A 26,180-nucleotide genomic window follows, 5' to 3' on the forward strand; every position below is an offset into this window, starting at 1 on the left:
TTCCACCTTCTCTCCAGAGGGCCACAATTCATATTGCTACATTCTACTTTGTAATTCTAGTAAGAATTAAAAGAAGCAAACATAACAAAAAAAATATTCAGGATTCCAATTCAAAAGAAGCAAACATAGCAGATCTACAAGCTCAAAACGCATCGCGCTGCAATGCGTTTTGAGATTGTAGATCGGCTATTTTTTTTGTTACTTTTTTAATTGGAATCCTGAAATGTAACATTTTGATTTAATTTCCAACGCATTTAGTTATATACTCATGTTAACTTAATGAACTTAAATACAAATACATTGGACATAAAAAAATATATATATACATTTTAATACTACTATACTAGTCATTAAGCTACTAATATAGACTGATGGAATTAAAGCAGGTCATGTTTGGAATTGTAACAGCTGAAATCAATAATATATCAGTATTCTGATATTAACCTGTGGGCCGCATTAAGTGAAGGTGGGGGCCGCATGTGGCCGCCAGTTGCCCATGTATTTAGGCCATTGGGTTCTAAAGTGTCATAGATTGTGTTTCCACAGTGCTTCTCTGTGAAGCCATTTATTTATGATGTCACCTCCCCCTGTGGTCATACCCAGCGGTCAGAAGAGGGTATACTGTATGACGTTATGAGTATACCGTATGTCTGATCAATCACAGCCACTGCTGTAAACAATGACTGAAGGACCATGACAGTGTTCCAGAGGGGAGGAGGGGTGTGTGTGTTTACAGGTTTCAAACACTTGAAACCTGTAACACGGCAGCATACTGGGGTGCCGCGACGGCAGTCCAGGGGTGCCGTGAGATCATTTGATAATATTTGGAATTTATGTGGACACTTGAAAAAATATTTAGTATCATTTTAAACTTGAAGTAGGCTACAAAGTTATTTTCAGTCAGTTCTAACCAAAATGGCTATTATCTCAACCTTTTCCTCGCAACATAATCACTGTCGGGCAGAAACCTTGTATCTCCAAGTTTCTTTTGGTAAAGCAAAGCCCTGCTTCATCATACAAGACTGTCGCACAAAACTAGTGAAAACAGCTGATCTACAAGCACACAACGCCTCGCGACGTGTGCTTGTAGATCTGCTGTTTTCACTATAGTTTAGTACATTTTATAGATGATAAATACAAAATGAACGGTTTTGGACATACAAGGTTTCCACCCGACAACGATGATATGCTATAAATATAAGGTGCTGGGAGTGAAAATTATAATGTAGGGGTGCTTCGGATTAAAAAAATATTTATGGGGTGCCCTGAGACAAAAGTTTGAAAACCCCTGATCTACTGGGGGTCCTCACAGTCCTCAGAGTAACTACAGGGGGTTCTCCAAATCTTTGTGTGATGGGGAACATTACCCGAAAATAGTAGATCTTCAAGCTCTCGACGCCTTTTGCTGTGAGGCGTTGCGAGCTTGTATATCGGCTATTTTCAGAGTTGGTGTAGCGGCAAAAAGAGCAGACCAAGTACAAGTTGACTAAATATTGGGTGTTTAGAAAGGTTAACTTTCTAAAAATACACTTTTAACATGAATCCAACATATTACCGTAATAGAAAAAGTAATGTAAAACAAGTCTCTGAAGCTACTGTATCTGTGAAATCTATAAAAAAAAAAGTTTAATCTGTAACACAATTATATGCATGTAGTGCTTCATCTCTCTCAGCTAAGCTGGTATATACCGCATGTCAGGGTTCCCCAATAGGCGGCCCTAACTAATTGGGGAACCCTGCCGTATGTAAACTATATGCTGAGGCTGGTACCTCCCATGTAGACCTGAGGCAGATTCTAAAAACGGCTTCCAATTATGTTATTAATGAATTGTTGAAAGGTATAACAATTTATAGGTGTTGGTATCTAAATGGGATATAATGTACACACCAGACAGAGATCTGTCAGCGCCCTCTAGAGGGGACAATGATGGCGCTGTGTGAATTGTGCTGACTGAGACAGTCGACTGACCCTGACCATGTGAAGGTCAGCTGGGCTAATAATAACCTGTTGAATGTACATAGACTACGTACCAATGACCACCCATGACCCATGTGTGTGAGTGAATACATTAAAACAGGCCCCTTAGCTCAGAAAGAGATGAAGCAGGGACCCCCTAGCTCAGAAAGAGATGAAGCAGGGACCCCCTAGCTCAGAAAGAGATGAAGCAGGGACCCCTAGCTCAGAAAGAGATGAAGCAGGGACCTCTAGCTCAGAAAGAGATGAAGCAGGGACCCCTAGCTCAGAAAGAGATGAAGCAGGGATCCCTAGCTCAGAAAGAGATGAAGCAGGGACCCCTAGCTCAGAAAGAGATGAAGCAGGGACCCCTAGCTCAGAAAGAGATGAAGCAGGGACCTCTAGCTCAGAAAGAGATGAAGCAGGGACCCCGACTATATATTGTATACAATTGTGTTGCAGATAGGGATGGGAACGATACGCAATATTATCGTTTATCATGATAAAAAAGACACTCACGATAATCGTATCGTGGAGATTTAATTTATCGTGATATGGTCCTCCGTCATGCACTGGGGATCAATTCAACTTTTCTTTGCTGAGCTGCATATCCGGTAGCACTTAAACCCTCATATACTTACTTCATACAGTCTTTTTTCACTCTATCAATTGTCTTTGCCAAAAAATAGACAATCTCATCTACAAGCTCACGACACGTTGCGTGCAACGCACTGTGAGCTTGTAGATCTGCAATTTTCTTGGCAAATGTTTTGCCCCAGGATAATGGTAATCATTTTGATTATCGCGATAATATCGTAAATCGCGATTTCTTTTTTCACAATAATCGTGATATGAAAGTTTCATATCGTCCCATCCCTGATATACAGTATAGTTTCATAGACTTGTTTGACCGCACATCTATCATCAGTGTATGTTGGATTCACCTTGAAGTGTATTTTCACTCATTTAAACCCTCAATACACTTTTTAAATTGGACCTTTCACTCTGCTTTGTATCCCTCTCTACACCAAACCTCTTTGCCGACAATGGCTTGTAGATATTATATTGTAGATTATATTTATTCTCCTCAGAATTGGGATTCAAGTGGTTACTGTAATGAATAAATCCTTAATCACACAAATATTTGGTGGCCCCCTTGTAGCATCTCTGAGGGCATGGAAGACCCCTGAATTACAGTAACCAGGGTACGGTTAACCCATCCACGTACAGCATGAGGTTGTCTGACATTAACCCATTCAGAACGGGTACACATTATTGTGTATCATTATTTTATGCTTTAACTATTGAAAAATAGCAGATATACAAGCTCACGAGCTTGTAGATCTGCTATTTTTAAAAAATTGTGAAATTAGAACTTTGACCCGATTCTATAAGTGTATTTTGAATCCTTCTAAGGTTTTTTGAAAAAACCTATGTTTCTATGTCAGCAATCTGGCTAAACATCATCAAAGAAAAGGTCCTTTTCACTTAACTGGAGCTCAGTTAGTCTGTTCTTGAGAGCCTACTATGTCAGTGGTTCTCAAACCTTTTCATGTGAAGGACCGCCAAAATGATATTTATTTGGCCACGGACCCCCATCTCAAAATATCTAGTTCCAGGGACCACCCAGAAGCAAAATGTGAGCTTGTATATCTGCTATTTTTCAATAGTTAAAGCATTCAATAAAATAAAAGAAATATGAGTTTACATTTTGGATTAAAGCTGGATTTACATTGGATTTAAGAAGCTGCTGGAAGGCCATAATAAAACATTTAACCCATTGTGGGCAGGAACCCCTTCAGGATGGGAGGCCCCTTTTGGGGTGCTTGTTGCTATGTACAGTATACAGCAGCATAATGTTTTTGTAATCTTTGAATAAATATTTGAAGTTTTTGAGAAACCTAGGTCATGATTTAGAAGGTGTTTTTAGACTCTGCCTCAGTCCTTAATGGGTTAAATGTAAATGTTTATTTATAGGCCTACAACTGGTATTTTATGATCTGTGCCAGCCTTACACACACGCTAGTCTTGCTTGAGTCACTGCCAGTTCTTTGAGAAAAAGTCTAATCTGGGTTATAGGGCAACATTCTGCTATTGGTAACTACTAACTACTACCACTGTGTTTCAAAAAACTCCAAACGTTGCCTTTAAGTGTGTGGTATAGAGAAGTGTGTGTGTGTGTGTGTGTGTGTGTGGTGTGTGTTGAGTCAGGTTGCAAGAAGTTGGTGAGTCATGTGTCTGCCACGTCCTCTTTCCACCCTGATGGAGCATGAGAGACACACCCTCTAGAATAAAGTCTAGTAGATTTTTTTGTTCTACTTGGACATTGTCAACTGTAGTCTATGTACGAAGGCCGGATTTACACTGCAGCCAAAAACAGCCCAAATCAGATTTGGTTCTAAAATCTGATCTTTTGGCCCAACTTTTCACACTGCTTTTGCAAGTGACCAGATCGGATCTGTGCGTTCTGACTGATTTTAACAGCGGCAGCCCAAAGCTGCCCTGCGTCTACATATCTGCTTTGGTTACCGTGGTAACGACGTTGGCGTCATTGCGTTACGTTCAGGAAATGCGGCATAACAGACAAGCGACAACAACAAACAACAAACAAAACAACAGACGACAACTTATTTTCTTTCCTCTTGTGTTTCGCTCTTCTCTCTGGTTTTATCTATTTAGCATACGTGTTTTCTCTCTCCTCTCTTGTTTTTCTCATGTGCTCAGCGCGCTGTAATCAAATAGTAAATACTCGCGCTCTGTAATGACGTCGGCGCTCCGCGCTCAGGTTGCGCAGCAAGTGACGTTTGGACAGTTTGATGTGACTTGCATGTGACTTGCGTATAACTCTATGGGGTGGATGTGGTTACTGCTTTCAGACTGAGACAGATGTCCTCAGATTAGACTATTTTTTTTAAATCGGATTCCACTTTTGATGTGACTCAGATCTGATTCAGGCTAGATTTCAGTGGCAGTGTAAAGCCAGCCTTAAAGTGGCTTACATTGACATTAGTCTAATTGGACAGTCATTCCCATGTAGAAGTCTGTCACATTAATGAGATCACCGTCCACAGGCAGATAAGATTAATAAGATAAGATGTTCTTAAATGAGGGGGGGTCGAGACGGAACAATAGTCTATAGCCCCGTTAAGCGTTCAAGTAGGCTAAAGAAACATATCTTATATTATGTTACTGAAAATGGGCACTTTCTCGGTCGGGCAACCCTAACCTGGTAGCAAACTTCACCTACCAGGTCTAAATTCAACTTTACAAGTATGCAACTCTGACAGTATATAAATGAAACCAAATGGACCCTTATGGGTCCATTTGGTTTCATTTGTATACTGTCAGAGTTAAGTGGAGACCTTGACATTTTAAATTTTGAGAACTAATGATTTAGACCAAAATGCAGGTTTAAATTTAATTCTGCAATGAATCTCTGTATTAACTCATTCTGAGCCCCAGACATTAACGGATTATAATGTCCAAAGTGCCTCCTTCAGGTCCCATTCACTTGCGTTGTCTTATTTTGAAGGCCAGAAGTCCACACGCGAATCACTTCCGGTCTGACGTCGTCGGATCGTGCGCTGGAACCGTTCCGTGTCCATGTGGAGTTGTGTAATGGCCGACCGGGAGCTTTTATAACTGTGTAACATAAGCGAGCATCTGCCTCCATCCTAGCTTCTAAAGTGTAGTTTTGAGATAATGGACATTAAAGATGAGATCCCCCGTCCACCTCAATGTTATGGATGGGACTATTTTGTGCTCGTGGAGCCGTGATGATGCGAAATCAGCGACGGATTTCGTCTCCGGACCGCCGGCCATTCTTCTCGGTAATGTACTCGCCGTTACAGTAATAGATTACTTTTCGCGAGATATCCCGTGAATGGCACTACAGTAATAGATTACATTTCGCGAGACATCTCGCGAATGGCACTAGATGAGTTAAGGATTAAACAGGATTTTTTTATAAGGCTCCCTCAATTGTATCAGGATATATACGATACCTCTGAAAAGGCATATCGTGGAGACATTGTATCATTATCATTGATAACCCTAACCCCAGGCAGTCGGGTGATGTACGGTACATCGTAGGGGTGCAGGAAAAAAAATCGATTTTAATTCGAATCGTGTTTCTAACATGGCAAGATTCAGAATCGATTCTCATTTTCCAAAAATCGTTTTTTTTATTCATTATTATTTATTAGATATTATGATTTTTATTTTATGATTTTTTTATTATGATTTTTTATTACGATAATGTATTAGATATTATGTTGTGTTTGTACAAGTTAAAAGAACGTGTGCAAACATGAATAAATCAGACATGTTGTCTTGGATTTACCTTTGTTTGTTTACATTATTGCAATAAGTTGATAAAACCTTTACGATTATAAAAGCTATGTAAATGTACTGTGCTTTCATGCCAGCAGACTGGAGTAGATCCTGATATATGAATTGAATAGAGAATCGTTTTTAATCGAGAATTGTTTTTAAATCGGAAAATAATCTTTTCTGAATTCGAATCGTTTGGATTTGAAAGAATCGAAAGAAATCGTGAATCGTGACACCAAGAATCGATTCTGAATCGAATCGTGGGATACCCAAAGATTCGCAGCCCTAGTATATCACTCTTCCATGTCTTTCTGTCTGTCTGTCTGTCTGTCTGTCTGTCTGTGAACAAAAACAACTTGAGAATGGATGGCTAGATCAATAGATTAACCTTTGAGGTTGAAACGGTCAAGGTCACAATCTAGGTCAAGGTAAAAAAAAAAAGTACATCAGGAATAGAGGGATGTTTTGGGAGGGGTTCCAACTTCCAACCCATCAGTGGAAATCTCAGGCTTCAGAATCACTGGATTCAATGGTGACACGGGAACCACTTTTCCCACCGATGGTCACAGCATTTTGTACCATCCTGTAGACCAGCGGTTCTCAACCTTTTCAGGCCGCGACCCCATAACATATTTTAACTGGGGACCCCCACACACCCTGACGAGCACTAAGAGTTGAGGCATTACATTTTGTATAACACGGTTCTATTGTGAAAATAGTTATGAGGCGTTGTGAGCATGTAGGTCAGCTATTTTCACAATTTCTGCCTCTAATATTTGACAATTTGGCCAATGTTTAATTTGTCATTTTAGAGGTATTAAAAAGTCCTTAAATTGTCACTTTAGAAATGTTCAGATACCCTCTATACACTTAAACTTTATGTTGGTGTGTTTACTGTTGATTGGGAAAACAATGTTGCACATTAAGTTAATCATCTGAGGACCCCCACAAATAATTTGGGGACCCCCCTGCGGGTCCCGACCCACAGGTTGAGAACCACTGCTGTAGACAGTGAGGGTTTCCCACAATTCAAACCACTTGATTATTTGTACAGGAAGTTCACAGACGTAGTAGCTTCTGATTGTCATACAGCCTTTACTATTGATCAATTTCGATTTCTGTTCTGTCAGTGTTAACCAGCGTTTTCAGCCCAACTGCACAACTGTACCTCAGAAACTATCTCAAGTTGTGTTCCTAGCATCATGAACTCTACAATTCAACCATGTTGTATGCCATGTTTTTACTGGATTAAAAATGTTCTGAATAATTAAAATGCATCTCTTGATGTAATTCAGATGGTAGAGAAGAAACAAGAGTATGGTTCCCTTTCCCTACAACACTGATGCTTATTTGGAAGTGTCTAAAATAAATGACGCAAGACATTTCAAGGAGTTTGTGTGTGGGAGTCCTATGATTGATTAACAGTAAAGTATCACAAATGACCTGTTCTGCTGTAATCCTGGTAAATACTGTACTTACAGTACGTCTCTCCTCTTTCCTCTCCCCTCCTCTGCAGTCGTGGGATGTATTTTTTCGTAATGCCAACGCTGGGGCCCCTCCAGGGTCCGCCTACCAGAGCCCCTTGTCCCTGACCCTACCAGCAGGGTATCCCAGTGCGGTGGGGGCCCAAACCAACGTCGACAAGATGGTGGAAGACCACCTGGCTGTCCAGTCGCTCATCAGGGCTTATCAGGTAACACACACACACACACACACACACACACACACACACACACACACACACACACACACACACAGGGGTTAAAGTTCTCCGTCCTGGGGACGGATTTCCGTCTTGAGGATTCCCTAGGGGCTATTTATGAGATCAGAGAAGATTCGCAAAAAAAGAAAAAAAAGCTGAACCGTCTGCGCTAATTATAATAGCATCAGTTACTACTGTGGTGCGGTATATCATGCTGTAAAGGAACGAGACGTCGCTCTGTCTGTAATGTATGGATGGCTGTGTCAAAAGATGAAGTCACTGGAGTTTTACATGTAAACAGCAGGTAGGCTATACTCTAAATATGTGTTTACAGGGGGCAGCAGTAATTGACAATACGCGTTTGCTTCCTACAGTCTATGGTTTGCTTACGTTCTCTGCGGTCAAAAACAAATGGAGGTGAAAGCCATTCAGGTCCTGGTGTCAAACGTTGAGAGAACCAGGAGCCTGTTTCTGTTGTGTGTGCAACAGAAATCTGTTATATGGCAGCATGGCAGCAACGATAAAAAGACGCTTTTCAAGCGCGGCGGGGGGGGAGGGGGGGGGGTATTTTTTTTTGTTGCTTTAACCCCTGTATCCATACAGATGCTAATTCAAAACTTCGGGGCAGTGTTTCATTTGGGACCGATGCAGCGTAGCCTATCATGATTGGTGCTCATGGCTGTACTAGGCGGAGGTTTCTCCACTACGTGGGCAGTGTTTCTCTCATAACATTACCCACGTGTGGTGGTTCAGTCAGCGACAATATGGAGCGGTTGGTTTAGTTGTGAATGAAGATTCGTCTCGGACGTGCTTAGCACAGTCAAAAACAAATAGAGGTGGCCAGACTCTATACTAATGCAGCTAACTAACTGCAGTACTGTATAGCATCCCCACTTTGTTTTAACATGGGTGGATTGTTTAGCTGTGGTTGGCTGGATGAAACGTTTGACACAGGAAAGCCATTTAGGTCCCTGTTTCTGTTGGGTGTGCAACGGAAAGCTATGTTATGGCATCAACGGTAAAAAGACGCTTTTCAAACGGGGGGGGGGGGGGGGGGGTTGGAAAATAAATTTCCGTCTTGGGATTTTTTTTGGCTTTAACCCCTGCACGCACGCGCGCACACACACACACACACGAAATAAACTCACTCACTCGTCAACTGATCAGATAAAAAAACGCAATACACATACATTCAGTTTAGTACATAACTATTTATGTTGACTATGTTAATATCTAGTTCATATTGTCTCCATCTGCTTTGTTACTGAATACAGTATATCCTGGATCTTTATGAACTGAGATTAAATTATATGCGAGGGCTTCACCTCTGGGACAACCAGATCTTATTTTATTGTTGTTTGTGACACGATCAACACAATCCCGAGTTATTTTTTGTGTTCAATCTGTGTTTTTAGATATTTTAGTATTTCAGCATGCTGCATTTGGCATCATATGATGCATCAGATGATGCAAAGCATCATATGATGCTTTGTAGCATGCTGAAATTGCAGGATTGTGTTGATGGTGTCCCGTAATCCCAATCCAGGAAATCTTTCAGACAAGAAAGCACAAAAACTCTGGGAAGGAAGTGACATGCATTGACAGGACATGAATGCATGTTGCATAAAGATGGCGAGGAGAAGAGAGGAGCTTGTTGACATCATGGGAAGTTCAAGTCCCCTGGAAGCCTACAGGCTGTAGCAGCATAAATATGGTTTATCCAAGTTTATGTATTTAGTTGGAAAGGAACATTTTAAGCCTATTCTTAAAATGTACTGTAGAGAGTGTGTTTTCCTTTTCTGACCAAAACTTGAAGAAGTTTCCACTGGTGGTGGAGTCTGATAGTTGGAGGCTCTGCTTCTCGTTATACCTGGGAGATCATTCTTGACTTTCTGGGAGTGCAGTGTGTTTAGGGTGGAACCGGTTCCTCAAAGCATGCAGTAGTAGTTTGTTTGATAAGGCATTCATTATGGTATAAAAATCAACTGGCAGAGACTTGAAACTTGCCGCTGTACACAACTGGTAGCTGGGTAAACTCTAAACGGTCGCGGAATTGACATTTCATTGCTGAATGAAAATGAAATGCAGCGAACGGGATGGTTTACCAGCTAGGCTACATGACAGGAACATCAGGATGAATGCAGATCATCTGGGGGAGATTACTTTGAAGTGACTGTAGTACTGCCTGTACATACTGTAATAATGATGAATGTAGATTGATACCTTTATTATCCCGAGGGGGAAAATCAGTTGCCCAGAGGCAGCACAGCAGTATAAGGTTATTTACAAAGTTACAGAGAAGTAAGAAGAAAAAATAAAAGAAACAAGAACAGAGTACAGTAAAGAGCAAGGTACATCAAGAGAGTGAATGAATAATATATAAATATATATACATAAAGTGACCTTAAGCACAACTATCAAAATAGTACAACTAGCAATGACTAGTCTTTTGCATCAAAAAAGTACAGTGTCCAAAACAAAGTGACCATAGCAGTCAATGTTAGTGCAACAAGTGAGCAACAAGTATCTCACTGTCATGTCATGTCATGTCATGTACATTGTTATATATATAATAAATGATCTATCTATCGAGTGAGTGAGATGATAAATGGTGTATATTGTTGTGTGTTTGTGCTTTGTGGTATTGTGTGTGGAGTAATTGTGTGCGTGGGTGTGATTTCTGCTGCTGTCATGCTCTCTTCCCCCACCCTCTGCTTTCTCTATTGACCTCCATATTGTTCCCTATCCTCATCTCTCCTCCACTTCTCCACCTTCTGTCTTCTATTCCAGATCCGGGGGCACCACGTAGCCCAGTTGGACCCCCTCGGTATCATGGATGCCGATCTGGACTCTTGTGTCCCCACTGATATTATCACCTCCTCCGACAAACTGGGTGAGGAACAGATAAACATCTCTCTAGCTGCCTTCCAGCTCCCCAGCAGCACTCCTATCTGAAACCCTCTCATATGCTGGCCAACAGTTAGTTGGAAAACAGTATCTGTGTGTGTATTTGACCGTGGAATCTATTCACAGATGTTCTATCCAGTGAAGTACTTCTTGAATGTTATAAGACATTGGACACTAGTTCTACAATGTCATAATACACTGTAATGGATGTTATAATACACCAGGAAGTTCTTTATAATATGCAGTGGTCAGAAGACAATGTGTGATTTGTGTTGTTGTTTGCCAAAGCCAGATGTTCCGTTTTTGCATTACAGCAACCTCCTCTTGTCTGTGTTGTTTCGACATTGTAAACAATGGCAGATGCAGGGACGAGGAGTTGTGCTGTTGTGCTGAACTGGAACCTCCGGGTTTAGACCACATAATCACTGTTTGGCCCCGGCCGTCGCCCTAAGAAATGAAACAATAAACGATGAGTCGATTCGAGATTGTTTAGGGACACAAAATGAAGTTGATTACAAATCATCTTTTGTCTTTTTAGAGGAAAGAGGCTTTCCAAGCAGCACTACACAGATACAAAGAATTAAGACAAGACAAGAAACGATCACAATATTTAAAAAGCACCTGGGGATGCAAAGCATACCCAGAGCAACATCTCTAGTTCTATGATGTTTATGTAACCTCAACCTCTTACCTTTTTCATTGGGAAATCTTCAGGGCAGCTTACTGATCATTCCAACCAATAATATATAAATATTCTGTTTACACACATTTACGCATACGCATGCACATGCATGCGTGCACACTCCCACACACAGATGGGACCAATTACAATATCCAGCATGCATGAGGATCAGGGTAATAATAAAACTACATCCAGACAGGAAATAAAAATGTATCAGTTTTTGAGAAGCTTTCAGATACTAGACACCCTAGAGGTGTGGTCTGGCTCCTTGGTCTACTATATTCTACTAGGGCTTTACTGGGACCAGCGTTATCTTTTAGCCACCAGCAGCGTCTTTTGGCTGTTCTTCTTAGAGCTCCTTATCTTTTTGTTAGCTTGTGACTGATTTGTTTTTTTGCAGCATCTTTGAACTTTGTTACTGAATCTCCATTGTGTAGCATTAGCGCCTAGTCGTGATTAGGGCTGTCACGATATGACATTTTACATGACGATTAATTGTCACTCAAATAATTGGCGATTAACAATTTAATTGTGTTTTTGTCGTTGATAATTACATTTCTGTTTGGCTTTTAGGCTTTGAAGTTGTACATTGCAGATATGACACATAATCTAAATACATAAATAAATTACTGACATATTTGACAACGTACTACTTAAAAAATAACATTGATAGTGGAAATAGCCGATCTACAAGCTCACAACGCGTCGCGATGCAACGCGTTGTGAGCTTGTAGATCTGCTATTTCCACTATTTCTGTAATTTTTCAACATTCACGATTATGACAATTATGACAAAATAATTGCGATAATGTCAAATAATCACGATTAGACGATTATGTAATAATTGTGACAGCCCTAGTCGTGATGCTGCTTTTTTTTTATTAGCTCTGCATCTTCATCCTTCTTGCCTTCTATAAGCTGTTAGTGGTGTATTTCAGTTTGTATTTCAGTGGTTCTCAATCTGTGGGCCTGGAACACCGGGGGGACCCCACATGGTGGGGAGGGGTCCCTAGATGTGTGTAAAGTTACAATTTAAGGACTTTTAAGAAAATAAAAATAAAAAGACCATTACTGCATCAAAAGTAATCCACAACAAAAAGCTGGTCAAATATTGGCCAAATTGTCTAAATATAAGAAAGAGACAAAAATGGCAATCTACAGGCTATTTTCACAATATTTATCTGTGGAAGCGAGTGAGTCAAACTAAATGTAATGCCTCAACTCCTACAATTCCAAGTGCTTGTCAGGGTGGGGGTCCCCAATTCAAATATGATTATTTCGGGGGTCCCCAGTTACAATTTGTTTATTTTGTGGGGGTCGCGGCCTGAAAAGGTTGAGAACCACTGGTGTATTTGAGGTGTTGGCTCTTGGCAGCACATTGCTACTGGAGCTGGTTATAATTAGCTGCTTCAGGTTGGATATTGATTCTTTAACTTGTGCTTGGATCTGTTTACGTCTGAGCTGTGGCTGTGTTGGCTAGTTACACAAGCAGCCATTATATTTTTGCGACCGTCAGGTCGCAGTTACTATCAAAACCTCGACCAGCTGTCCGTCAGTCTGTCAGTCAGTCTGTCACACATCACACGTCACACTTTTGCCCTGCTCATATCTTCGCAACCGTTGCCCCCATCCATGCCAAATTTTGCTTGCCAAACCACAACCTCCACCCATCAATTCTCACATGACCCTCTTCTAGCGCCACCATGAGGCCGATTCTTGCAAAACACATTTATGGACACTGCTCCTACACAATTTAACCTAAAATCACGCAAAATCGGTACACAGTATGTCTACACTCATGTCATCAACATGGATCTGTCCCATTTAGCATAAAGGATGCTAAAAGGATGAAACCCCAGATAGCAGTATGGCTTGTTTCCATTAAGCCTAGTTTCCATTGGGTTTCTGTGTATTCAAATCAGTCTAATACACAGACTAGACTCTGGGCAGGGCAGGGGGCCTGCATGTGTTACAGATCACCCCTCTTCTCTCTGACATTACTTTCCTGTCTGGGGAATTTCAAATGGAACACTTGCCCTCTAGTCTATACCGTTATTATTATTATTATAGTCTATACCGTGACCTACATAGTAAAAATCCTGAGTGTTAATTTCAGTTTATTTCATTTTGAAATTTCACTAGAGGATAAGTGGTCCCATCCTAATTTACAGTACACTTTAAGACAGAATAAGACATAATAAAGCCATAATAAGAAATAATGTGTTGGTAATCAGAACTAATATGTTTTATTAGACAGAAACAAAGACAGCATAGCCGAAAGAGCGGATACATTCTCTGGCACCGGTACCTCCGCGGCAGGTACCGCCGCATGACTGGCAGTTCGACCGGCAGGTCCCGTCGCGGTAAACTGCCGGTCCGTGCGGTGGTGGGCTGGTGGCTGCCGCGGCAGTTACCAGCGATACCGGTCCTACCTAAGGTTCTGTGCGGCGGCCGCCGGTCCTATCGCCGGGCGATGCAGCACGACTGATGGTCGAACTGCCGGTCGGCAGGTGCCGGTGCCAGAGAATGTATTCACTCTTTCTGCTATTCTGTCTTTGTTTCTGTCTAATAAAACATATTAGTTCTAATTACCAACACATTATTTCTTATTATGGCTTTATTATGTCTTATTCTGTCTTAAAGTGTACTGTAAATTAGGATGGGACCGGATAAGCCCCTTGAGGTGCAGCATCTGGTTTTGGAGGGGTTCTCTAGTATTTTAGTATAATAGAAACATTAGTATTTCTGTGTAATGGAACATAACAGTACTTAAGATGGCGGCGGTAGGGATTCCCTCTAGAGTAAGGTCTGAGGGGAAGTCACCAACAGTTTGCTAAAACGACTAATCTACTGCTAACCCTGCCATGATCCTGTCATGGTTAAACCAATATGGACTCTTGACACACTAACACGTGTAATACTAATAACCCTTGTTGTTATCATAATAAACTTTATGAGGAGGGCCCTTTTCAGGTTTTACCAGTCCAGCATGGTGTAAGAGTTAAACCCTGGTTTGACCTTACTGTATGCAAACTGACTGTGCAGCATGTCTCATTATGGGATATCACACCTCACACCTTACATTCTGTTTTTCTTTTGTACATAAATGTTTTTAGTACCCCAATGGCGTAAAACTACAGTACCCCAAAATCATAAAACTATTTAAAACCAGGAAATCCGACATTGTAACTCTGTGTGCATGGCCCCTTTAACGTCAAAGAAAATAAAACAAAGGCAACGTGAAACCTTTTGGCTGTGAGGCTGATGAATGAGGAGGTCATGAAGGCATTATGAAAAGAGATGTTTGCATGCGATCATCTGGGATGCAGGATGTGCTGCATGGCAGGCGCTACAGGAACAATGAATACAGAACCTACTGTAGTCATAACCTAGAAAACCACTGCATTCATACTACAGGAACAATGAATACAGAACCTACTGTAGTCATAACCCAGAAAACCACTGCATTCATATCATGGGTGTGTAATGTATTCCCCTTTCCTATTGTGTTCCTCTTGGGTGCAGCTCTGTTACGTGTGCGTACGCCAATTAGTGGTATGATATTACCAGTCATGATACACACACACACACACACTGATAGTAGCGTCGGAGAGAATTGTACCAGAGCACTTCAGGAGAGACTACGCAAATACAAATACTGGAGCACAAGTAGTAAGTAAGCCTTGCCGAGCCAAATAGGGCAGGAGCCTATCTCCTGTTTCTGTAGCGTCAGGCAGCTTGATGTACATGTACAAGTACACCCCCTGGACATGACTCTAGTACAGTGTTTCTCAACCTTTTTTCTGCATGGGCACACTTTTCATGTCCCAAGAATCCATGGTCACACCAACATAATACGGCGTGTAAATATCGTCACTGTCGGGAAGAAACCTTGTATCTCCCAAGTTTCAAATTTGTACGTTTCTTTGCAAAGTAAAGCCCTGCTTCATCATACAACAGTAGTGAAAACAGCAGATCTACAAGCACACGGTGCGAGGCGTTGTGTGCTTGTAGATCGGCTGTTTTCACACCCTACCACTACTTCCTGTTCATCCACAGAGCATTGATTCTAGTTGTTTTCTCCATTAGATTTCTTTTCACTTTTTTCAACTTTTATTACTTGGGATGGTAAAAAGATGAGGCTGACAAATAAAATGTATTTTGACAAGTAATAAAAGTTGAAAAAAGTGAAAAGAAAGCACTTTAATCTAATGGAGAAAACAACTAGAATCAATGCTCTGTGGATGAACAGGAAGTAGTGGTAGGGTGTGACTAAAAGGGATCTGGCGCCCTCTATCTTGCAATGCACTACTTTGTGCAAAAGGAGAGAATTCCGAAATCTTGCCAGTCCTCGTTTACCAACGCCCCAGAGCTGGAGGAGGCGTCTACCTGTTTATTACCTGTTTACTGTTTGTCTGTGTTTGGTATGACCCATGTTTGGTATGACCTCCCAGTCTCAGGGCGGACACTCTAACCACGACGCCACTGAGCTGCTACTCGACTGGTCTACACGTTCTTTATTTTACAGCCAGGGGTGACTGACCGTTTCCACCTTCGTCTTCCTCAGGGTCAAACAGGTTGCAACAATGTTTGACTCTTAAAACGGAAGGTGAAACGTCATTTTGACCTGAAGTGCTCAGGTATTAATTATTCTCTCTGATGCAAGTTGACTCTGTTGAGCACCGACCAGCCCTTGTACCTTATGCTGGCTGAAGCGAGCATACTTCTCTTTACCTGCTAATAGTAGAGTATCTGTGAATAATGTACTGTCTGGCAGTTATACATTTAATACAGTATATTCTGGTAACACTACAAAACCTAGTTATTTTCTCTCTGCCTTGTAGTGGGAGTGTTTGCAGTCGGTAATGACAACAGTTAACAGGTTGTGTATTGAGGTGGATGCTGATTGATTAGACATGAAGTATCTGTTTGCTTGCACTGCCTGATGCTGTTGGCTGATCAGTTTTGAGTGTTTTTTGCTGAATGAGGCTTGAATCATGGCTTTAAGCGTTGGAACTGCAGTCCTGGCCGAATATTTTGTATGGCGGTTTTTGTGTCTTTCTGTTGTTTGGATGGGCCCTGATGTTGTTGTTGAGCAGGTTTGGTTTAGTGTTGTTTCTTTGGCCATGTGTGTATTTGAAGGCGTTTTGGGCTGTAGATTGGTTTTGTGTGTGTCTGGAGCTTGGTTCAGTTGGGGCTGTTTTCTTCTCACCAGCAGATGGACATTTGTTTACACTGCCAGTGTTCTGCACCGCTGACATTCAATCATTAACTTGGACAGTCTTCCATCTTTGTCTCCCTAAGGAGTCGGGACTGTTTGTGAATGTCTCGGTAAAGGTAGATTACAAGTGGACCACCAACTAGGGATGGGACGATACTCGTTATTATCACTCATAATAATCATATTTGTATTTGAGAGGCAATTAACTGTCCATTCCATTCCAAAACGCAGTCAGTGTAAATCTGAAATGTTTCCTTATTTCACGCTACAATGAGGATCCTCATCTGCTGGTGTATTTGGGGAGAAGGTTCCCTGTCAGTCTCATGTGGCGTCTCCATCCAGAGCTCTGCATCTTCAGCATGGAGTTTTCCTGTATCTCACGTTCTCCACTCACTCCTGATGAGTCGAAGTTCTGAAGTACCCTCCCTCTTTTAAATCAGCGTTTCTCAACTGGAGTTGATGGGCACCTTTTAATCTTAATATCCATTATGTTACCACCAAATATTAGTTGAAGCTGTTCTTTGTCCAGGACCCTGTGAGAGGACCTCCTCTGACCCAATGTTGGGATCATGTGGTCAGTAGTTGAGAATCCTTGTTTTAAATCCTTATGGACTCTTATGGAGGGTACAGAAGGGAGATGGAGAGGTGTGATGCAGAAGGCTGCGGTGCTGTGGTCAGCTTGATGTTGGTCATATTAGTAGTAGAAGATTGCTACCCATTTGCTGTCCCAAGATTGCTGAAAGCATCGACAAGTGATCTCTAGACCCATGGAGGACTGAGTGGACCCAGGTTTATATTCCAACCAAAAACTTAATTCCACTATTATTATTAGCACACCTTGAAGGTGAAACGAGTTGGTTTAAAAACATGTGGACACTCAGATATTCAGACACCTCGATCGGTGTAGAAGTGAAGGTCATTTTGTCATTAATGGTCTTCGGACCTCTCTCTCCCCTGCCCCCCCGCTCCCCAAGACGTGGATCGGTTACAGAAGAGGCTGGTCATTCTAACGGAGGTAGAAGGAGGTATGAAATAAAACCGTGTGTGTCTGTGTGTGTGCGCGCATGCGCATACAGTACATAGGCAGCGCGGTACACAAACAATACTTAGAGAATACAGTATATAGGAAGGTTTGTCCCAACTCCAGACAACTTGTTTGTCATTTCACTTTAAACTGGAGGTTAATTTATTTGTTCCTTCCCTGAAGTTACAGTAATAGAGCACCGAAGTCTGACATCACTGCCACTAGAAGGCGCTGTCTCCCTGGGTCACTGCGTTATTTATTTCTCTCTTGAAAATCCCATAGGGGAATCTTAGATTGCGTCGTAGAAGAACAAAGGATGGGACGATATGCAATATTATCGTTTATCGTGATAAAAAACACTCGCGATAATCATATAGTGGAGATTTAATTTATCGAGATATCGTCCTCCGTCATGAACTGGGAACAATTCACCTTTTATTTGCCGAGCTGCATATCTGGTTCCACTTAAACCCTCTATTGGTAAAACGTACTTATAATATACGTACTTGATACAGTCTTTTTTTCACTCTTTATGAAATGTCTTTGCCAAAAAATAGCCGATCTACAAGCTCACAACGCGTCGCCTTGTGGCGCGTTGTGAGCTTGATTATCGCGATAATATCGTAAATCGCGATTTCTTTTGTCACAATAATCGTGATATGAAATTTTCACATCGTCCCATCCCTAAGAAGAACTGCGTTCCAGAAATAAACAAATCAGCGGAGCGTTAGATTTCTCTAAGGGATTGGCAAGAGAAAAAGATACGCTGTGACGCAGGGTAGTGGGAGACTTAAGGACTTCGGTACTCAATAGCGCCCCCTGTAAGGCCTTGACCACACGTAAATGGATATTTTTCTAAAAGGATTTTTTTTGCCATCTGAATCCTGTCCACAAGACTGTAGTTAAAAACATAGATCCATATCCACCCATAATGGAGGCAGATACACATTTAATGCAGAAACACGTTCCTGATGAAGACCAGATAAGGAATGTGATTCCGGGTTAAATTCTGTACAGGCTGTTGAAAAAAAAACGTAAAAAGGTTGTCTCACCTTAACATTTTGAAAATTGTTCACATTTATTTATCTTTTTGTTGATATCTTTGTGGCTTTTTCTGTCTCCGTTGATAGTACAGAGATGGCGAGTGAGTCGAGTGGCACACAGCCAAGGTAATGGGGCTCGGGAATCAAACTGCTGTTAGTCAGGCTGCGATAGAGCCTATATGTGGTTTGCGCCTTAACCGCTAGGCCAGCAGCAGCGCCCCCCGAAAACCTTTCAAAAATGTTCAGTTTCTGTTAGACTTTAAACTGCAGACTTTGTGGACTTGAGTAATGTTGGGCGCAGCAGATGGCTTCTGAGCACCGCTGAAGTGGTGCAGTTGATGCAGCAATGCTAAGCTGGTTGTTTATATTTGTTTAGCACTGTTACACAGTGCTGCACAAACATAAAAGCCATTATTTGTGTTGTTTCCTGGCACATGCTTGTTACAAAAAGCAACATTTGGGCATGAAGGTGTTTTAAAACATCCGTTTTTTAGGCCCAAACATAGAGGGAAATATCCATATTACTGTGGACAGGGCCTAAATCTCAGATGTGTATCAGCAGGCCTTTAGGACTGCGCTAGCTTGTAGCTGATGCTTCTTGGCTTGTTCCAGTCAACAGCAAATGCACAGATGCACGTTGTGTGCAGAAACGCCCGGCTCCCAGCTCGCACCCAGACTACTGTTGTGCTTAATGGAAATGGCTTGATTTCTTTTCTACAAACTTGCAGACATAAAAGGTGTGTATGCTTGTTGCATCGCGTTGTGAGCTACCAGATTCACTCTAATTACTACAGCTCATGGCGTTTTTCAGTGGATGGCAATGGATGGATCCTGTCTGTCTCATTGATGCATTTTGTACCCTCGAGTCTCTCCTTCACTCCTTACCAGCTGGTTAATTATGTTTACCTGGTGTCTGATTATACAGCTACTGTAGTGTGGAAATCAGTGGTAGACTACTTTAGGTCTTTTTGTCAGACTGTGCTGTAGTTGGCGGCCTGTGTTTGCCGCATACTTGGGTTGGTTATTGTAGTTTGTGACATACCGGATGGTAGTGACAGTGTTCAGTACTATATTTGGGTGTGGTTGTACTGTTGTTATACAGGGTGTTTTCAGGCTCAAATTATACTCTGACTGAGCTTCATCGTTGTTTGGCTGACTCCATTCACTCTGCCTTCTTCTATAAGGTCATGTGATGTTCAGTACTAGAAATGTGATTGGCTGATTAAGTGCAGTATGTGATATACGTTCATATAATGTTAATTATTCAGTAGTCAGTTGTTGTGTGGTTATTTTCAGTCTTAGTTTGACGAAAAATGTTTTATCCTCGTATAAACGTTAACGTTTCTCTATTGTTATGACTTCTGTACTGGTGAATGAGAGTAAAATCCCTTTGTTCTAAATCGATCTTGGTGCATCTGTTCACAAGCTGCCCTTTTGAAGAGAGCTAAATCTCAACTTTATTTTAGCTTATAGTCCTTGCACAAGACCTATCCTTGCGCATCATGGTAAAATTACAAAACGAACAAATCTAGTGATAATTAAATATGAAAGCCCTAAATTGCCTTCACAGATTGAGCAGACAGACTAAAACACAGTAGTAAACATTGCATAAAGAATTGTGCTTTTTCACTGATTGGCCACATAATGAAAACGTCATTCATTTTAGCGTGGACTCTACAAAGTGTAACTCAACAACAAGGCAATTCAATGTACTTTAGTTTACACAGAACAAACAAAGGAAACACAATTATACAATAATAACAGATAACAGTTACAGTGCAGAAGACAAAGGAAAAGTAAAGAAAGTATTGTACCTCAAAGGCGGCAGCAAACAGAAAGCTATTTTTAGTTGTGTTTTAAAAGAAATCAGAGTAGCAGAAGAACTGCAGTTCTCTGGTAGTTTGTTCCAGATATGTGGTGCATTAAAACGAAATGCTGCTTCTCACTCGTATACTACCAAACTAACTGGTTTCAACGTTCCATTTAGTGTGGACTTTGCACCTTAACTTTAGAGAACTTGTGCGCGCGGCTGGTGTAAGGAAGGACTCCCAACTGTGCGTTTCGTTCCTTTGGTTGCCTTTTGGAAACAGGAGCTGTGTAGCATCCCTTGGTATTACTGTATTAACATGTTGATTGATCGCTTAATCTGCTGCCATGGATAATGATGTTAATGAATTGTCTCCTCACTTTTTGTTTCTTTTTTCTTCTTTTGAACCCTCATACCTAATTCTCCCTCCTATCCTCTCCAAAACACCACTGGAACTGCTAATGCTACAACTGCTGTTTAACGCAACAACCCCTTGCTAATGCTATTGCTACACAACTACTTAAACTACTGTCTCTGCTGCTACTAACACAACTCATTCTTATCCACACACCTGTTTTCTTCCTCTCGTTTTTCTCCTGGCTTTCATTTCATTTCATGTCACTCAATCTTGACTCTTGTTGTTTCAACCACTGCTCTGAATGGAATCCTTTAATCACTCACTCACTCTAACAACTCCTCTGCTTGTCTGTCTTTCTTTTTCTTACCTTCTTTTCCTCAATTGGCCTTAATCCATCACGTGTGTGTGTGTGTGTGTGTGTGTGTGTGTGTGTGTGTGTGTGTGTGTGTGTGTGTGTGTGTGTGTGTGTGTGTGTGTGTGTGTGTGTGTGTGTGTGTGTGTGTGTGTGTGTGTGTGTGTGTGTGTGTCCGTATCCATATCCTCTTTGCTTCCTCTCCTTCGACAACCTTTCCTTCCCTGCCCCCCCCCCCCCCCCTCCTCCTGTGTTGCATTCTGGGACATAGAGTTCTACGGTCTGAATGAGTCTGATCTGGACAAGGTGTTCCGCCTGCCGACCACCACCTTCATAGGAGGTTCAGAGACCGCTCTGCCTCTCAAGGAGATCATTCGCCGTCTGGAGGTGAGTGCACACACTCAACACACACACGCACGCACGCGCGCACACACGCACACACACACACACACACACACACACACACACACACACACACACACACACACACACACACACACACACAGGTCAGTTTTTTCCAAAAATCAAGTTCAAACAAAGTAAAACCGTGTACTCACAAACCATTCATTTCAATTACATGCATGTTGCATGCATGTGCCCGGGTAGCTCAGTCGGTAGAGCTCTCGCCTTTGAACCGCAAGGTCATGGGTTCGATTCTGGGCACCGCCAACTCAGCGTATGAGTAGCACGGCTTGGCAAGTCGTGCGGCAAGTACTGGGAGCTGATGGTAGGTGTGGCGCTCCACCTCAGCAGTCCATCTCCCAGGGGTCTAGCACATTGTAACGGGGACAGACTCCCGCGTGTTACCGGCTGATACCGACAATAAGCCACTCCCGACCTACATGCACATCAACAGTGGGTGCAAGGTCAAAGAAACTCCTATTCTTTAAACTAGAAATGTCAACAGTCATTATATATCAGGTCACACATGTCGTTTTCTTTAGCATAAATTATATATAGAAGTGTGCGCAAGAGAGGGGCATTTGTGAGGAGTTGCTCACAGGGAAGTTGTTTATATTGCGACGGGACACATATTATAAATAGATATATATTATAGCATTATATTTTGAGTGACAAGAGGGAGAGGGCAGAGGAGGGAAAGAGAGAGAGACTCAACGAGTATAAGTGTGTTGTCCGCTGCAGGGGAAATTACGTTCTCCTCTTCATGTAGACATATTCATATCTTGCTAAGGGCCAGGGCTCTATGAGAAAGATCTGTAGATCAGGCCTAATGATCCCATAGTCTGGGGGAGCGTAACCGTGACAACAGACAGGACATTGATGCTTGGCCCTCCTCATTGGCTACTGCGGAAAATAAGAAGGTAGATCCACCACTCATGGTCATCATGTGTTGTATTTTATGTGCTGAAACTAAATACCACCAACCTGGTTGTGTGGCAATAAAAGTAACTTGAACTTGAACGTGTTTGTCTCTGTAGATGGCCTACTGTCAACACATTGGAGTAGAGTTCATGTTCATCAACGACCTGGATCAGTGCCAGTGGATCAGACAGAAGTTTGAGATCCCAGACGTCATGAAGTTCTCTCTGGACGAGAAGAGAACCCTGTTGGCCAGGATGGTCCGTTCCACCAGGTAACCACTGCCATCTTCAACCTACAACCAACCCACATTCCAGAACCAAATGTCTTAACTACAGTCGACAGTGCAGACCCACTATCACCCTATAAGCGTTACCTACAACTACTTCCACAACCTAGAACCGTTGTCTACTTAGCTATAACCCTAGAACCATAAATATCAACTATAACTTAGAACAAACTATCAGCAGCCTAGAACATCTATCTAGAACTTGGAAACTGTCAGTTCACTGTGGAGAAGAGAAACCTGCTGGCCAGAACGGTCCTCTCCACCAGGTAACACATTAATAACACATATTCACTTGGGGTTTTCATTCGTCCTTGACATTAAACGATGTGAGAAACACTGGTCTTCTAGAACCATAATGATGTTGTTCTCAGGTTTGAGGAGTTCCTCCAGAGGAAGTGGTCTGCAGAGAAGCGTTTTGGCCTGGAGGGCTGTGAGTCTCTGATCCCTGCTCTGAAGACCATCATAGATAAATCCTCTGAGAAGGGAGTGGAGAACGTCATCATGGGGATGCCTCACAGGTACTGGACACGCTGTAGTAACTCTGAGGACCCCTTAGCGGTCCCGGACCCCCTGTTGAAGACCCTTGATCTAGAGGTTATAGGAATAGTTAATGACCTCTGTCTCTTCTCTGTCTCTGCAGGGGTCGTCTGAACGTGTTGGCCAACGTGATCCGTAAGGAGTTGGAGCAGATCTTCTGCCAGTTTGACTCAAAGCTTGAAGCTGCTGACGAGGTCAGAGGAACCACGTGAATCCATCTGTAGTTCCAGCTAGAGTTGTTCCCATACTGATACAGCTATGCAATGAAGGAGTGTTGTTTGTAGTGATGTTTGCTGTGGCCTTTCTTCTCTCAGGGTTCAGGCGACGTGAAGTACCATCTGGGCATGTACCATCGGCGCATCAACCGCGTCACCGACAAGAACATCACTCTGTCCCTGATGGCCAACCCCTCCCATCTGGAGGCGGTCAACCCTGTGGTGATGGGCAAGGCCAAAGCTGAGCAGTTCTACTGCGGAGACACAGAAGGCAACAGGGTGAGAAGGACATACTGTAACAGTGGATACATATAGAATATGCATGGATTAAAGTTCTCAGTCGCCACGACTGATTTCAGTCATTTGGATTCCATGGACCCAGTCTTCTATGGAAGCATGTTGCACACCGAAAATAGTCTACAAGCTCTCAGTGTGTCTGCAACGCATGGAGAGCTATGTTCGGTAATCAAATTAAAGATCAGAGTATTTGAAGTGAACTAGCAATATGTTTAGAAGGGGGACTGACCATAAGTCCTAAATCTCATTAGTCCGAATTAAGTTAGAGTTAGGTTTTAGGGTTAGGGTTAGGGTTAGGCATAGTTTTACTGAGGTTAGGTTTAGGTTTAGGCATAGTATTTTTCACCAGGTTAACATCACCAGATTCTGACTAATGGGATGTACTGTAGGAACAATGCCATGGCACCGTTTAGAAGCATTTTGAATCAAACTAATGGTCTCGGATTTGTCATAAAAGCAACGGTTAAAGCCGCAATCTGTGATTTCTTCACCTGGTTTGCAGTACATTTTGTGTTAATCGTTTAGTGTGGTGGAAACACTGTTTCACTAAACACATGATAGGACGTGAGATTTTATCATTAATCTGTGTGTGTGATGTGTGTGTGTGTGTGTGTGTGTGTGTGTGTGTGTGTGTGTGTGTGTGTGTGTGTGTGTGTGTGTGTGTGTGTGTGTGTGTGTGTGTGTGTGTGTGTGTGTGTGTGTGTGTGTGTGTGTGTGTGTGTGTGTGTGTGTGTGTGTGTGCGTGCGCGCGCGTTTGTGTGCGTGCGTGTGCGTGTAGGTGATGTCCATCTTGATCCACGGTGACGCAGCGTTCGCCGGTCAGGGGGTCGTCTATGAAACCTTCCATCTTTCTGACCTGCCCTCCTACACCACGCACGGCACCGTGCACGTGGTGGTCAACAACCAGGTACACACACACACACACACACACACACACACACACACACACACACACACACACTAGGGTATTCACGAATAGTGATTTTTAGTATTCTAATTATTCGACCTCAAAGTATTCGAACAGTCGAATATTCGACAGGACTGGCCAAACTGTCAAATATTACAAGAGGCGAAAATTAGCAGATCTACATGAAAAATAGCAGATCTACATGCTCACAACGCCTCGCAACGCGAGGCGTTGTAAGCATGTAGATCTGCTATTTTCACAATATTTATCTGCGGAACCGAGTCACATTAAATGTAATACCTACAATTCCAAGTGCTTGTCAGGGTGGGGGTCCCCAGTTCAAATATGTTTATTTTGGGGGTCACAGCCTAAAAAGGTTTGAGAACCCCTGGTATAAAACATTAACAAATTCACCCACCAGGGGCTTTGACAGCTCATTCTTATGACTTCCTATCTAGCCAAGGCAAGCTTTATAATTTTTAAAGAGAAAACAAAAAAAAAAAAAGCAAATATTCGACTTCGGCAAACAACGTCGAATACTGACTTTGATATTCGAATATTTGGTGAATGCCCTAGCGCACACGCACACACACACACACACACACACACACACACACACACACACACACACACACACACACACACACACACACACACACACTCAGCTGACATTGAGCTGGTGTATTATGCTTTTGTTTGTCAGTCATTTAGGAAAAATGGACACTCTTCTTGTTCTACTCTACTCCACTCATCTTTACCCTTTGTCACCTTTTGGCGTCTTTTCTCTTTGTCTCCTTTCATTGTCCTCACTCTCTCTGATTGATTGATTGATTGATTGATTGATTGATTGAATACTTTCTCTCTCTCTGTGTTGACAGATTGGTTTCACCACAGACCCTCGCATGGCTCGCTCCTCTCCGTACCCTACAGACGTGGCGCGGGTGGTGAACGCTCCCATCTTCCACGTGAACGCAGACGACCCCGAGGCCGTCATGTACGTCTGCAAGGTGGCCGCGGAGTGGAGGGCAACCTTCCATAAGGACGTGGTGGTGGACCTGGTATGAGCGCACACACACACACACGCACGCACAACATACACACAATATAATTCACACTCTCAACAACACCTCAGTAGGCTTCACAAACACAATGAGTCACCAAAAACATCGTCACTGCATTGTAGCTGATAATCTACATCACACACAGACTACAATCACGTATGTATTGTTTTTA

General features: G+C 42.3%; 1 protein-coding gene across 1 annotated transcript in view; it reads left to right on the forward strand.

The window, feature by feature from the left end:
* ogdha (oxoglutarate dehydrogenase a) overlaps positions 1-26,180 on the forward strand; it is a 41,365-nt gene that overhangs the window by 7,302 nt on the left and 7,883 nt on the right. The window contains exons 3-11 of the mRNA XM_080739644.1: positions 7,803-7,979; positions 10,779-10,881; positions 21,654-21,769; positions 22,822-22,976; positions 23,363-23,509; positions 23,632-23,722; positions 23,843-24,022; positions 24,819-24,947; positions 25,826-26,005. Of these exons, the coding sequence (XP_080595770.1) occupies positions 7,803-7,979; positions 10,779-10,881; positions 21,654-21,769; positions 22,822-22,976; positions 23,363-23,509; positions 23,632-23,722; positions 23,843-24,022; positions 24,819-24,947; positions 25,826-26,005 (1,278 nt within the window). The remainder of the gene's footprint in view (positions 1-7,802; positions 7,980-10,778; positions 10,882-21,653; positions 21,770-22,821; positions 22,977-23,362; positions 23,510-23,631; positions 23,723-23,842; positions 24,023-24,818; positions 24,948-25,825; positions 26,006-26,180) is intronic.

This window comes from Nannobrachium achirus, assembly GCF_963921795.1.
Source record: "Nannobrachium achirus genome assembly, chromosome: 12".
In the NCBI taxonomy this organism is placed as follows: Eukaryota; Metazoa; Chordata; class Actinopteri; order Myctophiformes; family Myctophidae; genus Nannobrachium; species Nannobrachium achirus.